Genomic DNA, 14,761 nt, shown 5'->3' on the forward strand with positions numbered 1-14,761 from the left:
GTCATCATAGTTAGTTTAAGAAGTTACTTTTTCTACCTTCAATTCATGATTATTTCATTTACAAACATTGTCTTTGTAAATCTACTTAGGAAGCCTTTGTTTCCTTTGTTGAACCTAATCTTGTACAAGGAGATGAAAGATTTCTAAAAGCCTTGACTAGAATTAATGCAAGACCACATTTCCATTCTCTTGATTATGATGGTAAGCTACACTCGAATGAATTGCTTGATTGGATTATTGAAATGGAAGAGTATTTCGAGTATGAAAGTACAAATGCAGATAAGAAGATGAAAATTGCTAATACCAAATTGAAAGGACATGCATCACTATGGTAGGAAAATTTGCACACTGATACATAAAGGAGAGGAAAATAGAAGATCCAAGTCTTGGGATAAGATGGTGAATAAGTTGAAGGGTAAAATTCTTGCCTCGTAATTATCAAGTTAGTTCGTTGAGGAAAATGCAGAATTAAAAACAAAAGGAGTTTTTTTTAAAGGAGTATACCAAAGAATTCTCTAGGTTGGATATCAAATCTAGGCATATGGATGATGTAGTAGACACAATTACAAGGTATATTCATGGCTTGAGGAGATTTATTCACGATGAGATTAGTTTGGTCAAGATTGAAAGTATTGAGGAAGCTTATCAATTTGACATAAAGGCTAAGCAAAGATTGAACAAAAGACAAAAACATGGAGAAAAAGGAAGAGGTGGCAAATATCAAAGAGCTATGACATTTACCAGAGGACGAAGATCTTATTCAAATCCAAATAAATGCAAATCACAATGAAAAGAAAGAATTCAAACTAGGGAATAGGAAGAGGTTACCCTAGAGGTAGTTGCAGGAAAGAAGATAGGAGTTTGTTCAAACATACTTGTTTCAAATGTGAAGAAGAGGGGCATAGAGCATTTGAGTGCACAAATGGAAATTCAAGTAAGAAAACTAGTAGCAATGGCAAAAATGCATTTATGAAGAAAGACTCTCCTGAATCCTTTAATCAATGCGAAGATGGAGAAGCCTTGCTAATGAAGAGTACATTATGTAATGAGGAACCCTATCAAGAACTAGTACTAAGGTTTGTTCAAACCAAAAGTAAAGTTGCAGGAAAATGCAGCAAGGTGATCATTAACAGTGAGAGTTCAAAAAATCTAGCATCAGAAAAATTGGTTACCAAGTTGCAATGACAATGGATGATGCATCCAAAGCCATATCAAATTGCATTGATAAGAAATGGTCATAAGGTACTAGTAAGTGAGCAATGTGTTATAAAATTTAAATTGGATCCTGCTAGATGAAGTTCTTTGTGATATTATGTCGATGGATCATCGTCATATCTTGTTGGATAGACCTTGGTAGTATGATAGACAAGCTATACATGATGGGAGACGAAAATTCTGAATAGATGTACTATAATGGAAAATGGGATGAAGCAAATATTGTTACCTTCAATTGGACATCCTAAGAATGAAAATTGTCCTAAGAATGGAAACTGCACCATAGTGAGGATTTGTTTGGTTGAAGGTAGGAAATTCTTGGATGGTATAAAGAAGGAAAGTATGTGTTATGCATTGTTTCCAAAGAAACTTGATTTGAGTATGATAGAAGAACATCCTAAGGAAATAACAGAGTTATTGATAGAGTTTTAAGACACAATCTCAAAAAATGTGTTAGATGGATTACCTCATATTAGAAGTATCAATCATTGTACGGATCTAGTTCTGAGGGCAAGTTTATCAAACAAAGCACCACACCGAATGACCCCAATAGAGAATGAGGAATTGAATAGACAAGTACAAGAATTGTTGAGGAAAGGTCTAATCAGAGAAAATTTGAGTCCTTGTGCGGTAGCTATAGTATTGGCACCTAAGAAGAATGGAGAATGGCGAATGTGTACTGGTTTCAAAGCTATCAACAAAATCACAATGAGGTATAGATTTCCTTTGCCTAGAATGGATGATATAATGGATTGTTTGAGTGGAGCAAAGTATTTCACCAAGATTGATTTGAAAAGTGGTTTATCCTCAAATCAAATTAGATTAGTACATGAATGGAAGACTACATTTAAGACTAATAAAGGTTTGTATGAATGGTTGGTAATGCCTTTTGGTTAGACAAATGCCCTTAGTACTTTCATGGAGTTGATGAATGAGGTATTGAAGAAATTCTTGGGGTGAATTTGTAATTTTGTAATTGGATAATCAGCAAGAGTAAAGAGGAGCATATGATGCATCTGAGAAGAGCATTGCAAAGATTGAAGGAAGAAAAGTTGATCAATATCAAGATGTGTTATTTTCTGAGTGAGGAGATAGAGTATCTGGGATTTGTGATTTCAGCTAAAGGTTTGAAGATGGACCCTGAAAAAGGTTAAGGTAATTTAAAATTTTTGGAATGACCTACATTGGAAAATGTTGATGAAGTTAGATCATTTCATGGATTGGTTGTAATGCCCCCTGCTAAGATCTTAAAAAATTTAGTTTTATATTTCTCCATTAAGCCTTTGCATACCAAATTCTATATATCTAATTTTATCTTGGTTATCTTTTTGAGTGATTTAATATTTCTTTATATACCTTGTTATGAGAAAAAGTGTCTTTTTATTTAATTAATTATTTTATTTATTAACATTAATATTGTTGTTATGTTGTTATTTATTATTAATATTATTTTTAATTTAATATTTTAATATATAATGCATAATATATATACGTTACTTTATATATCATGATTATTAATCTAAATATTATATTTTATCATTTTATAATAATATTTCATTCTCATACTTAAATATTAATATATTATGCAATATTATAATATGATTATAATAAATTATAACTAAACCATTATTAATATTATTTTATTATTGTTTTATTTATTTATTATTTATTCATTTATATTTTAATTATATAGATCTTGTTTTGACATTGGCTACGTTTTATTGTTTGTTTCTCAAAAATTTCAGTACAGACCCTATGACACAGATTGTGAGAGGTGATCAGAAGAATTTCAGACAGAGAAATGGAGTTGACCGAAGTTTTTTAGTTATCGAAGCAAAACGTTGTTGAACGACCAATTTTGGCCTTACCAGATTTCAATAAGGTATTTCAAGTGGACTTTAATGCAAGTTGGAATGCAATTGAAGGGATATCACATTGGCTACATTTTACTGTTTGTTTCTCAAAAATTTCAGTGTAGACCCTATGACAGAGACTGTGAGAGGTGATCAGAAGAATTTCAGACAGAGAAATGCAGTTGACCGAAGTTTTTTAGTTATCGAAGCAAAACATTGTTGAACGACCAATTTTGGCCTTACCAGATTTCAATGAGGTATTTCAAGTGGACTTTAATGCAAGTTGGAATGCAATTGGAGTTGTGTTAAGTCAAGAAGGTAGATTTGTTGCTTTTAACATTGAAAATTTGAGTGGTGCCAAGGGGAAGTATTCGGTTTATGATCAAGAGTTCTATGCCATAATTCAAGCCTTGAAGCAGTGGACACATTCCTTGCTGCCTTAAGGAATTTTTCTCAGAAATTTCAGTGCAAACCCTATGACAGAGACTATGAGAGGTGATCAGAAGAATTTTAGACGGAGAAATGGAGTTGACCGAAGTTTTTGAGTTATTGAAACATAAAGTTGTTGAACAACCAGTTTTGGCCTTACCAGATTTCAATAAGGTATTTCAAGTGGATTTTAATGCAAGTTGGAATGCAATCGGAGTTGTGTTAAGTCAAGAAGGTAGATTTGTTGCGTTTAACATTGAAAAGTTGAGTGATGCCAAGAGTTAGTATTTGGTTTATGATCAAGAGTTCTAGGCCATTATTCAAGCCTTGAACAAGTGGACACATTACTTGCTGCCTTAAGGAAATTTTCTCAGAAATTTCAGTGCAAACCCTATGATAGAGACTATGAGAGTTGATCGGAAGAATTTCAGACGGAGAAAGAGTTGACTGAAATTTTTGAGTTATTGAAGCAGAGAGTTGTTGAACAACCAGTTTTGGTTTTACCAGATTTCAATAAGGTATTTCAAGTGGATCTTAATGCAATTGGAGTTGTGTTAAGTCAAGAAGGTAGATTTGTTGCTTTTAACATTGAAAAGTTGAAGTGATGCCAAGAGGAAGTATTTGGTTTATGATCAAGAGTTCTATGCCATTATTCAAGCCTTGAAGAAGTGGACACATTATTTGCTGCCTTAAGGAATTTGTGTTATACATTGATCATAAAGCATTGCAATATCTGAGTAACCAAGGGAAATAAATAAATGAGGATAGAAGTGCTTGGATTTGATGAATTGAAGACTTTGTATGAGACAAATCATAATTTTGTAGATGCAGGGAAAGCTTGTAAGAAGTCAATAACAATTGACTCAAGCAAATGGCTAGATTGTTTTACTCAGGATGACATGTTGTTCAAAGGAGTTCAGTTATGTCTACCTAGAGGATCAATGAGAGATAATTGGATTAAGGAGAAACATAGCCAAGGACTTGCGAGACACTTTGGTATTGACAAGACAAAAGGTTTGAAGGAAGCTGGATATTGATTTGAAGTTCAATTCTACTTTTCATCAACAAACTAGTGGACAAACAGAGGTGGTGAATAGGAGTTTAGGTAATTTATTAAGGAGTTTGATTGGAGATAAGCCTGGTAATTGAGATTTTGTTAATAACAATAAGCATCATTTGGAAAGTATGAATCAAATATTTAAGAAGTCTATAGAACTAGAAGACATTAGGATTGGTCATTTGAAGAAAGAAAAATTTGCAGTTGGGACAGATAACAAATTAAAGATGAGGAAGTTTGGATCCTATAGTATTTTGAAGAGATTCGATTTCGGGAATGCTTATGAAGTTGAGTTACCTAAGGATTGGATATTTCACCTATATTCAATATTTCAGATTTGTATGAGTATCATGAGGCTGAAGGAAGTTAGACTGATAAAGAAAATGTCAAGCAGCAATAACCTAAGAAGCATTTGGGTAGTATGGAGAAGGTATTGAAGAGCAAAGTTGGAAGGAGTACAAGAGGTAAGGAATATCAAGAGTATCAATCAAGTGGAAAGACGGACTAGTGGAGAATTCTTCATGAACTTCTCAAGCTGAGGTGGACCTTATGGATTATTTTCTGTCATCAAATTGAAAGACTCACGTTCCTATCAGCCTTAGGTTTTGTGCAAGAGCATCTTGCATTTGGAGCAAATCTTTCATTAACTAAAAAAATGTTTTATGTTCAGTTTTCCATTTTTTCCAGTTTGTTGATTGTTTCATCCATCCTTGTTTTGTTCGAGTCTACATTTGTGATTTTTGGACTATGATCTAGACCTAGTTTGCTTCTTATTCTAGGTTTGCAACTTGTATGGTTCTTTGTTGCTCGAGTTATGGTCCGTTCTCTCTCAGGTAACATGTTCTTGTCAATTTCATGACTATCAGTGAACTTCAATCTTGTGATGGATATCTACGATCATGAATCTTCGGTGATGCACTCAACCATGTTCTTGGATCATGTGAGGACCTAAATCTAGAACCACAAGTTTTCAAACGTGTTATGTCACTCATTCCTTATGAATTGGGAACCTATTTGTTGTAATATGTTTTTGCTCTTGGGGAATGTTTGGATCTTAAGGTCAACCTACATGTCGCGATGCATATATATTGAAATGGATCTTAAGAGCATAGTCATCAATTTGCCAAGGAGGATTTGAGCTCTTTAAAATTCGATCTAAGGTTTCTAATCGAAGATTGTAAGCAAACAGGTATGTATGTGCCTAGTATGTAAGAAGGCCAATTGTTACATCCCAAATTTTGACCTAATTTTAAAATTGCTCATAGCCGTTGGATTTAACGGATTTTTCTTTCATAATCATGTGAAGTAGTTAGTTATTTATATCTATTGTATTAATTGTTAATGAAGATGGTCGTTAACCATTATTTGTTATATGATGTTTAGCAGTTGCTTGATTTTGGAATTATGGTTAATAATTAAAGTCTTTTAAATGTTTATATGAAAATTATTATGGAACATGTTATTATGATGGAAGTGTTTCACAGGTGATTGCAAGAGAAGATGAAGGGGGGAAGCATTGCTAAACGGGATCAACGGAATGGGATACCAGCTTAGTCCAATCAATAGGATTGACAGATATGACCTTAAACTTCTTGGCAAGGACCTAACAACTTGAACTTCAGGAAACATCTGTAGCACCCGCATGAGCTATTAAATAAATAATTTAAGAAACATAAAATAATTTAATACATAGCTCAAATGATTTTAAATGATCTTTCACCATATTATTATAATATATACCTATGTACGTACACAGATATAAAAATGTAAGTGACATTATAATATTATTTTCTTATAATAAAATGATGCCACCTCACCAATATATCTACGTGTACGTAGATAAATATAAATCATTATATTTTTCGAATTATAACCTTCCAACTCTTTTCCATCTTTTTATTCTTCTTTTTAAAAACCAACTGAACACCTGGCATTTAATTGGCACTCAAAGAGCCAAGATAATTCTTTAAGTTACAAAAGCCAAAGAGTCCCTTTTAATCCTTTTTATATCATGGGTCAGGAGAGACGAAATACTCAAGAGAACACATTCTAGATTTCCTTTTTATTATCGTATTTTCCTTGCTCATTCCGGCTTCCTCCACAACCAATTCTCTGCTAAAAAAAACTAATTGAATTTCTGCAAGTCCATTCGAAGACCTTTTCATTTCGTAGCAGTGCCATCCTATTGCAATCTGTCGTATATATTCTTTCCTTGTTGAGGATTTAAGTAGTATTTATACACTGTGGTTACGCCTACAAGAAAACCGAAGAAGAGCTGATACAAATCGTTTAGCAAAACTCCAGACGGTTTCGGATTTATATCAGGTTATGTGGTAAATCATTCCCAATTAATGTTATATTCCATTATTATTACAATTTGATTCTATAGCAGCAAGTTGTAGATTATCCTCATTCACAACTAAATAACTCTAGGGACTTGCTTACCAATAAGCATAGTAAATCATCTATAACATGGAATCATAAGTTATTTTTGCCAATAGACATCAGAATCGGATGATAATTATCTCTGCAATTATTCTTTTAAAGAATATAATCTTTTAAATCACAGATTGTGAAATGTTGGAAGTATGTAATCATCATGAATCAATAAGAGTCGTTTGCTCTAAAATTCCAAGCACCTAGGACTCACCGGTTGTTTAGCCATGGAAAAGGTGAAGAGGTGAGATGGAATCTGAAAGAATAAAGAAAGTGAAATCAAACATGATACATTAAATCTAATTAAATAATCTTACTTAATAGCTCATACTCGTCCCTATAAATGTTTCCTATTTTCAAGTCAAACAGTGGTGATCAGGTCGTTGATCCCATCAGAAAAACCTTAGCCAAGGTAATCTAAAAGCATGTTTGCTATCAATCAATCACTTGATGTCAGTGGTGCCAGTTATGCAAACATGTCCGTCCATAACTGTGTGGACATCCTAAACACCAGAATGCTCAGGTGGCTAGACAAAGTATCCCAAGACCAATCCTAAGGTAGAGATGGCCTTTCTAATTCAATAGATTGTGTTGGGATAAGTATGGTCCGACGTTGGGAGGTTAAGCCTAAGTCAATGCTTCTCCTCTTATCGAAAGTCGAGGCTTGCACAACCAGCTAAAGACCTACCAGATGATACTTGTATGTTTCTTTTCTTCTTTCCATGATAAGAATTTACGTGTATATTAAAAAGATAGTTAATCGTTAATCTAGTTATTTAAGTTGATTGTTGATATAGTTATCTGTAATTAATCATTAATCTAGTTATTTCAGTTGATCATGGATACAATTATTTTCAGTTAATCGTTAGTCTAGTTATTTCAATTGATCATGGATACAGTTATTTTCAGTTAATCATTAAACTAGTTATTTTCAGTTGATTATTGATAGTTAAAACATTTAATGTCATACGAAAAGAAATTCAGTTATCTATTCAATGAAATTCAGTTATCTATTCAATGAATGTTGGGAAAATCTCTTGATAAATTGTCTTTGTTTTTGTTATGAAAAAACCGTTAGTTACACCAATTGTCGAACCTTTGTACATCTGATTTTCTATGAGTGAATGTTGATCTCACTTGGTTCTTTCTGTCTACTACTTGTTTCCATTGTGTTTACTCTTGATGCACATTCGGACTGAAAATTTTGTCTCTCTCCAACTGGGGACTGCATCATAAATTAATTTTGAGCTAGAGACACTTGTCTCAATCTCGCCTATGCTAATCAACTAAACAAGTCTCAAAAGAAAGAACCAAGAAAGACAAAAGAAGAAATTTTAACAGATGTCATGATACCCCTGACTTGAAAATGCATTCTTGTAAACTCTATGAAAAATCGTCAAAAGGCCTCAAATGCTTAAGTAAAAACAAATCCAATTGGCATGAAACAAGATGCAACATCTGTAGTCACCTCACAGTCTAAAAGAAAGCAAATAATAAAAACAAGCCTAGAGTACAGGAGATATGAAACAATTTTCAAACTCATGGAAAAGCTCATGATATGACTAAAATATAAATTTCAACTTAGAGGAGTTGAAATATTAACACAAATGCAACACAACGAGTCAACCAATCAAGAAAGTCAACAAAAATAATGCTAATGAGCCAAACTAGAATCTCCATTCAAGGGACAAATAATAAAATACACTTAGTACAAACCTAAAAAAGTATTAACAAATAAAATCATTCAAGCATTTTTTATTTGAATGCCAGTAGCTCCAGCTCTAATATATTCTGATTTTCTATTGAAAAAGGTGTGTTCCTATATTACCAATCAAACCAGTAACAATCCTTGAGAAGAAATATTTCTTCACAAATTTATTTCACTTTTTCTATTTAAAGATCTCTTATATTAGTCTGCAATAGATAATAAAAAACCCTAAACCATTTGAGCCTAATTGCAGTGTTACTTGTGTGATCATCGATCCACTATTGATCAGATTTCATTAGATTCTAGTTTTTTATATTTAAATGACATTTTCTGGGCGCTCCATTCTTATGAGCTTGTGGAGCTCAATGATGTGTTTTCATGAACCCACTTCTTCTATACAAATAATCCACTCATCACCTAGATAAGATGTTGACATATTTCAAGGAAATTACAAGCTACAACCCACAAAATAATAACCTAAGAGTGTAATGCAAAGGGCCTAGGCTACTTCAAGAATCCTTTATATCTCACACTTATTTTTGTTCCAACTTGGGACCATCCAATGCTCCACTCTTGTGACCTTCTCAAGAGGCACAATCTCCCTTTGAACTAGCTCTTGGCTCACCCTTGTGACCAACCCCTTTGAGAAACTCCTACACCTTTCAGAGACACAACTTCTGACATCAAAATCTTTACTTCGCCTAGGCATTCCTTGTAACCTACCCCTAGCATATTAGGATCTTGACACCAAACTTGCAAAGGGACTTGTGTAAATGTACTCAACACTCTTATCTGACCCATTCTAAACCCTTGGACCTAACAAAAGTTACCCACTTCAAAAACTAGCATAAAAGACCTAGTAGCAATCAGCCCTCCAAGCTGACTTTGTGGCCGTTAACTCACAAACAAACTCCCTGAACAAGGGCCCAACCTAAGACCACTTATGAATACCCTTTTGGCTTCTCTATGGAATGTCACAAATCTGTAACTGGCTTTTGTTGTTGACCCAGTCAACACAATAGTGCCCAACTGTTTTTGATTGGTTCGTGCAATTTGTGATTTTTATGATGATGCCCTAGGCTTGGCATTGGTTTGTGACAAGCTAGGAAGAGTGGAAAAGTGAGTGCAGAGGAGTCAAACAAAGGTGTTTGTGTGTTCAAATGGTTGTTTTTGGCATCCCTAGATAAGGGAAGAGATGAGACAAAAAGCCTCTCAATAGGACAATTCGACTGGCGAAGAGATCCATTAAACGCCAAGGACACTTTTCCACTCTTCCTAGCTTGTCACAAACCAATGCCAAGCCTAGGGCATCATCATAAAAATCACAAATTGCACGAACCAATCAAAAACAGTTTGGATCAAACAGTACATGCTTAAACCTAACATTCCCCAAATAATTGGCCAGATCCCACAATGGAATGTTAGGGAAAGCCCATTTGCTTCCAAGGCCCAGGGTTTGTAGGGTTTCCATACTATCTACACAAAATTACTTGGCTCTCGCTTATTCCTTCACCAAAATTGATCAGACCAAGTGCAAATGAAAGATAAAATGCAGATCTTTCTTACCATGTCCACAGATCCAACCAACCATTCAATACCCATCCGTACAATTGCAAGAATCGGAACAAAACACTAGAAACATAACCTTCCAAATGCAAACTTTATTCATATCTCCAAAAACCTTCATCAATACATGTCTTTTGACCATTTGGTCTTATAACAACCTCCCATAACCAAAACAACCGGCCCCAACTGATTTTTGAATCAGTCAGCCATTAATTAGGAGCAAAGTTGCTCACAATTGAAAAAGTTGAAAAGCAATTTTCTTTGACTACTTTGCAACTTTTTGCTCAAAACATTACTAACCCCATCATTTTGCCTTGTAAATGTGACCAGCTGACCAAAAATGATCATGAACACCTAAGATCTACATCTGACCCCCGTTCACACAATTTGGGTGTCACTGACCAAGTTGACCATATAGGTCCTTAGTGAATTACAAGGGTACAAATGGCTCAATTGGCCTTATTACAAACTAACAAACTATGAAATGGTCTATACAAGACCTTATTACAACAATAAAAAATTCATGAGCATCCAAATGCCCAAGGTCTCCATTCATGCCTCTAGGTGCTCTGCACGAGAGTGGTTGTCACATGCTAAATGCAAAAACATATCAAACTAACTAGTTCTCTAGGTTTCTTTCTTGTTCTTTGAAAATGCCAAAAAACATTTAATAGAAAACATAAGCATAACAACTGGTCTCACTTAGCATTTGGATTTCTGTGTTATCAACTATCAATTATCAGTGAAAGGAAGCAAAGAAATATGAAAATTACATTTCTATACATGTTCATTAACTTGGAGGTAAAGATCTAGGACCAAGCCACTACCTGATATTGTAATAGGAACAGCCCCAAAAGCAAGCAGCTTTTCCAAAACATGCATTGCTATTTTTCCAGCCCCACTAACAACACATCTGCAGGTAGAAAGTAAATGTCAACTAGATTAATATCTTCATCTACATCTTTAAGTTGCACGGGGATGTCAAATCACAATAAGAAATGAAAATCTCCCTTAAAAAGTTTATTATTTTCAACTGCCTAATATATAAAAGCTTTGACTACAACTATTTATGGACATAATAAAGATGTTCACTGCAAATTGGTATTCTGTATTAGAAAGATTATAAACCTCAAGCCTTTCAGTTGTCTATCCATATGGAGAAGCATCATTTGTGCAAAATACACCTGCAATGGATGCAAAAGTAATGATTAATCAAGATAGTATTTACTCTGAATAAACATGAACCAAAACTGTATCTTAAGTGATACTATATTCAGGAGCAATGCTAAGCCTACTACGAAGCTTAAACCATATTCCTATAGAACTATAGCTTGGCTACAAGTGCATGTACCAATCCATAGCCAGTAGCTTCAGTACGTAAAGCCGAGCCTGTCCAGCAATTCCGTGGTCCTATAAAATTACCCTACACGTAGCCAAACAACAGGAAATGAGTGTCTGGCTATGATAAGCATACTCAACATTTACTGCACACACCTTGTAAATAAATGTGCTGTCACAAGAGATAAATACATAGAAGTGGGTATTAACAATGAACTAAGTAAAATTGCCAAGTTCACATTATGAGTTTGTCTTCAATTCAACAAAGCCCATGTACCATTACAAAGTAAAATTGCCAAGTTGACATTATGAATTTGTCGTCAATTCTACAAAATCCATGTACTGTTTGTTCTGCTATCTAGTAAAATAGATTCAGCTGGCCAAACAATCTCACAAAGAGTGTAGTCCACCTGATTCGAAGCAAGCCAATTTATATTCTCTCATGCCAAATTTATTGCTAGTAATTTCTCAATTGAATATATTGTAACACTGAGACAAGATGCCAGCCATCCATATTGTTGTACAATTATTGTTTGACGAAGCAGTATTTGAATGGTGAAGGCAACATGCCAAAAATAAAAAATGTGTACATTAACATTTATAGTATTCCAAGAGACGCATTTTAATGAAATGGGAGGTATGACTTTGGGATGCAATTTCTCAGAATAATTGTTAGTGTGCTTCATCTCTTTTGAAGACTCGTTTTAATGAAATGGGAGGCATGACTTGGGTTGCAACTTCTCAGAATGATGTGTTAGGGCTTTTTTCTCTCCTAAACATGTGCTTTGTAGGTGGTACCTTTACCATGTACAAAAAGGTTACATAAACAGACTCTATAGAAAATAGTCATCAAAGTGATGAATTGAATATCAAATAGTCTCACATCGTGTAACCTCTCAAAAATAGAATATCTCGGTAAATATAGATATTGTTTTGAACAGGCAATAACACCAGGTCATGCCTAAATCCCCAAAACAGTGTGCCAATCCATACAGCCAAGATTCTCCAATGGACTACCTTCTAAAGCCAAATCTCCAAAAGCTTCTCAAGCTTGGGTACTAGTTATTTTTTAACAAATCTCTGTATCTCCAAAGTCAGAAGGAATAACAATACAACAATTTTAATATTCATCAACAAACAAGGGAGGAAACATCAAAATGTTCTAGAGACATGACCTATAAACAGACAAGCTGGATATAGCTTTAAGAAACAAAACCCCGAAAGTTAAATTTCATGAGAATTTCCTTTCTCAACCATAATCCCTAAGGAAATTCAGAACAAAACATTGATGAAGACATTGAAGACAAGTAACAGCAAAATGTGTTCTCAAAATCATGATCATATATATCCTGCAGCTTTTCTCACAGAATCCAAAAGATGAGACAAGTATAAAGCAATTGTAGCAAAAACAAAAAAGGAAAAACCAACAGCGGATGCTCTTATCTCTATATAAAAGTCTGGCACAAGATTGTATATACCTGAAATTGGCCAGCCAGACGTCGGTACTGACCAAAGAGATAATTCATTTCCCTAGGACCAACACCCATGTCCTCAGAAGGCAGATCCTATAGTAGAAGTGAGTATTATGCACAGTCTAATGTATATTGTATTGTTTATTCAGTAAAATAAATATACATCGCAAAATTAATTATCACCTGACTAGGACCAAGATGACGGTAAATCTCTTCCATGAAGCTTTGACAAAATCGCATTACCTGGTTGACATGATATATACCCTCTGAAATGAGATAAAAACCATATGCACAGATCATCCAACCCTCTAAAATGAAATAAAAGAAAATGCACTAGCTACCCAAAAATCTGTAAATTGATATATATAAAGTCAAAGATTGAGTTGTTTGCAGAAATGATTTCAAATCCAACCTCATTGTCACTTTTTCCTTTTGGATCAAAGTCGCTTCCTCCCGCAGCACCGCCAAATCTGTATCGTGAGAGAGCATTTTTAAAAGTCTGTTGACAAAAAAGTCTCAGTTAAGGAAAATATCATCAATGCAGTAAAAGAATAATTAATAGATAATATTTTATTGCAGTTGCACCAATGAAAATATGAATAAAGAAATCTAGTCAATCGATGCAGTGGCACCGATGAAAATATGAAAAAAAGAAATTTAGTCAACCGATTGTCTAGCACTTCCCAAGAAGAATGGCTCGAAAAATTGATAGGAAAGACAAATTACTGCAAAAGAAACCAAGTGAATATTGTATGCACTTCAAGTGATCTTTGTTTCTCCTTTTCCATTCTACAGCATTCCTGTTGCAGCAATTGCTGGCTTCTTTTGCATTAATTCAACAACTCTGATAAATTTAGTCTTCATTTGTAGTCATTTCAAATTTAATGTACACGATAATTTCATATTTCTTTGGATGAAATCCTAAGCTTCTAAAAAAATGGCATGTTGATCTTTCTTAAATTTTGGATCACAATCATGTTGGATGAGTTGTCATTGACGTCAAAGTCATGTCAAAAAGGGTTTCATTTTCCCAGCATATTACCATTGATGTATGGACAAGATTGTTAGAAGTTTATAACTGGTGTCAAAAAAGAGATCTACTTATGTGGTGCGACAAATTTATCTTAAGACCAGCAACTTCTTTATAAAGCAAAAGATATATTTATGAAAAGAAGCATCTAATTATTATGTAGACACAAATTTATAATGAAGGACCAACAACTTGTTACACTGTCATTGATGTCAAAATGTATTAGGCTATCAGATATGATGCCAATGCAGATTGATTGGCGGAACACACCTTTGAGAGTTACCTGTTTTGCTTATAGAGAGATTTGCATTGATTAATGGAGTTTTCAGAATAACAATAATTCATTAATCTGCACAATCTATATTATGCGAATGTAAGGTGAACAGCAAGCTCTGTGCCACAAATTGTTTCTAATAGAAGACAAGTCAAATTGTATTAAAATTACATCAGAAATCGAGCATTTTTGTGGTTGTATGGAGCCTAATCAAACTCTGAGGTTATTTTTCCCCACTTTTATCAGCACGGTTTCCTGCCAGAATTTTCTACAGGGATCAAGTTGTAGCGTCCCTTATGGTGTTTAAGGGCAAAGGCCCTGATGCACTCTCTATCAAAATACAGGATGGGGTTGAGGACAGCACCCTGTAAAGCCAAAAATGA

General features: G+C 34.2%; 1 protein-coding gene across 2 annotated transcripts in view; it reads right to left on the bottom strand.

The window, feature by feature from the left end:
* The window catches only part of LOC149550700 (Amino acid dehydrogenase family protein), an 83,830-nt gene that overhangs the window by 12,794 nt on the left and 56,275 nt on the right, over positions 1–14,761 (bottom strand). For both annotated transcript variants that reach the window (XM_089786265.1, XM_089786264.1), the window contains 6 exons: positions 13,487–13,573; positions 13,258–13,317; positions 13,081–13,167; positions 11,616–11,687; positions 11,393–11,448; positions 11,092–11,177 (listed from right to left, as the gene is read on the bottom strand). In XM_089786265.1, the coding sequence (XP_089642391.1) occupies positions 11,092–11,177; positions 11,393–11,448; positions 11,616–11,687; positions 13,081–13,167; positions 13,258–13,317; positions 13,487–13,573 (448 nt within the window). The remainder of the gene's footprint in view (positions 1–11,091; positions 11,178–11,392; positions 11,449–11,615; positions 11,688–13,080; positions 13,168–13,257; positions 13,318–13,486; positions 13,574–14,761) is intronic.

Source organism: Cupressus sempervirens, chromosome 6, assembly GCF_028749045.1.
Source record: "Cupressus sempervirens isolate cs-2001-9-10 chromosome 6, ASM2874904v1, whole genome shotgun sequence".
In the NCBI taxonomy this organism is placed as follows: domain Eukaryota; kingdom Viridiplantae; phylum Streptophyta; class Pinopsida; order Cupressales; family Cupressaceae; genus Cupressus; species Cupressus sempervirens.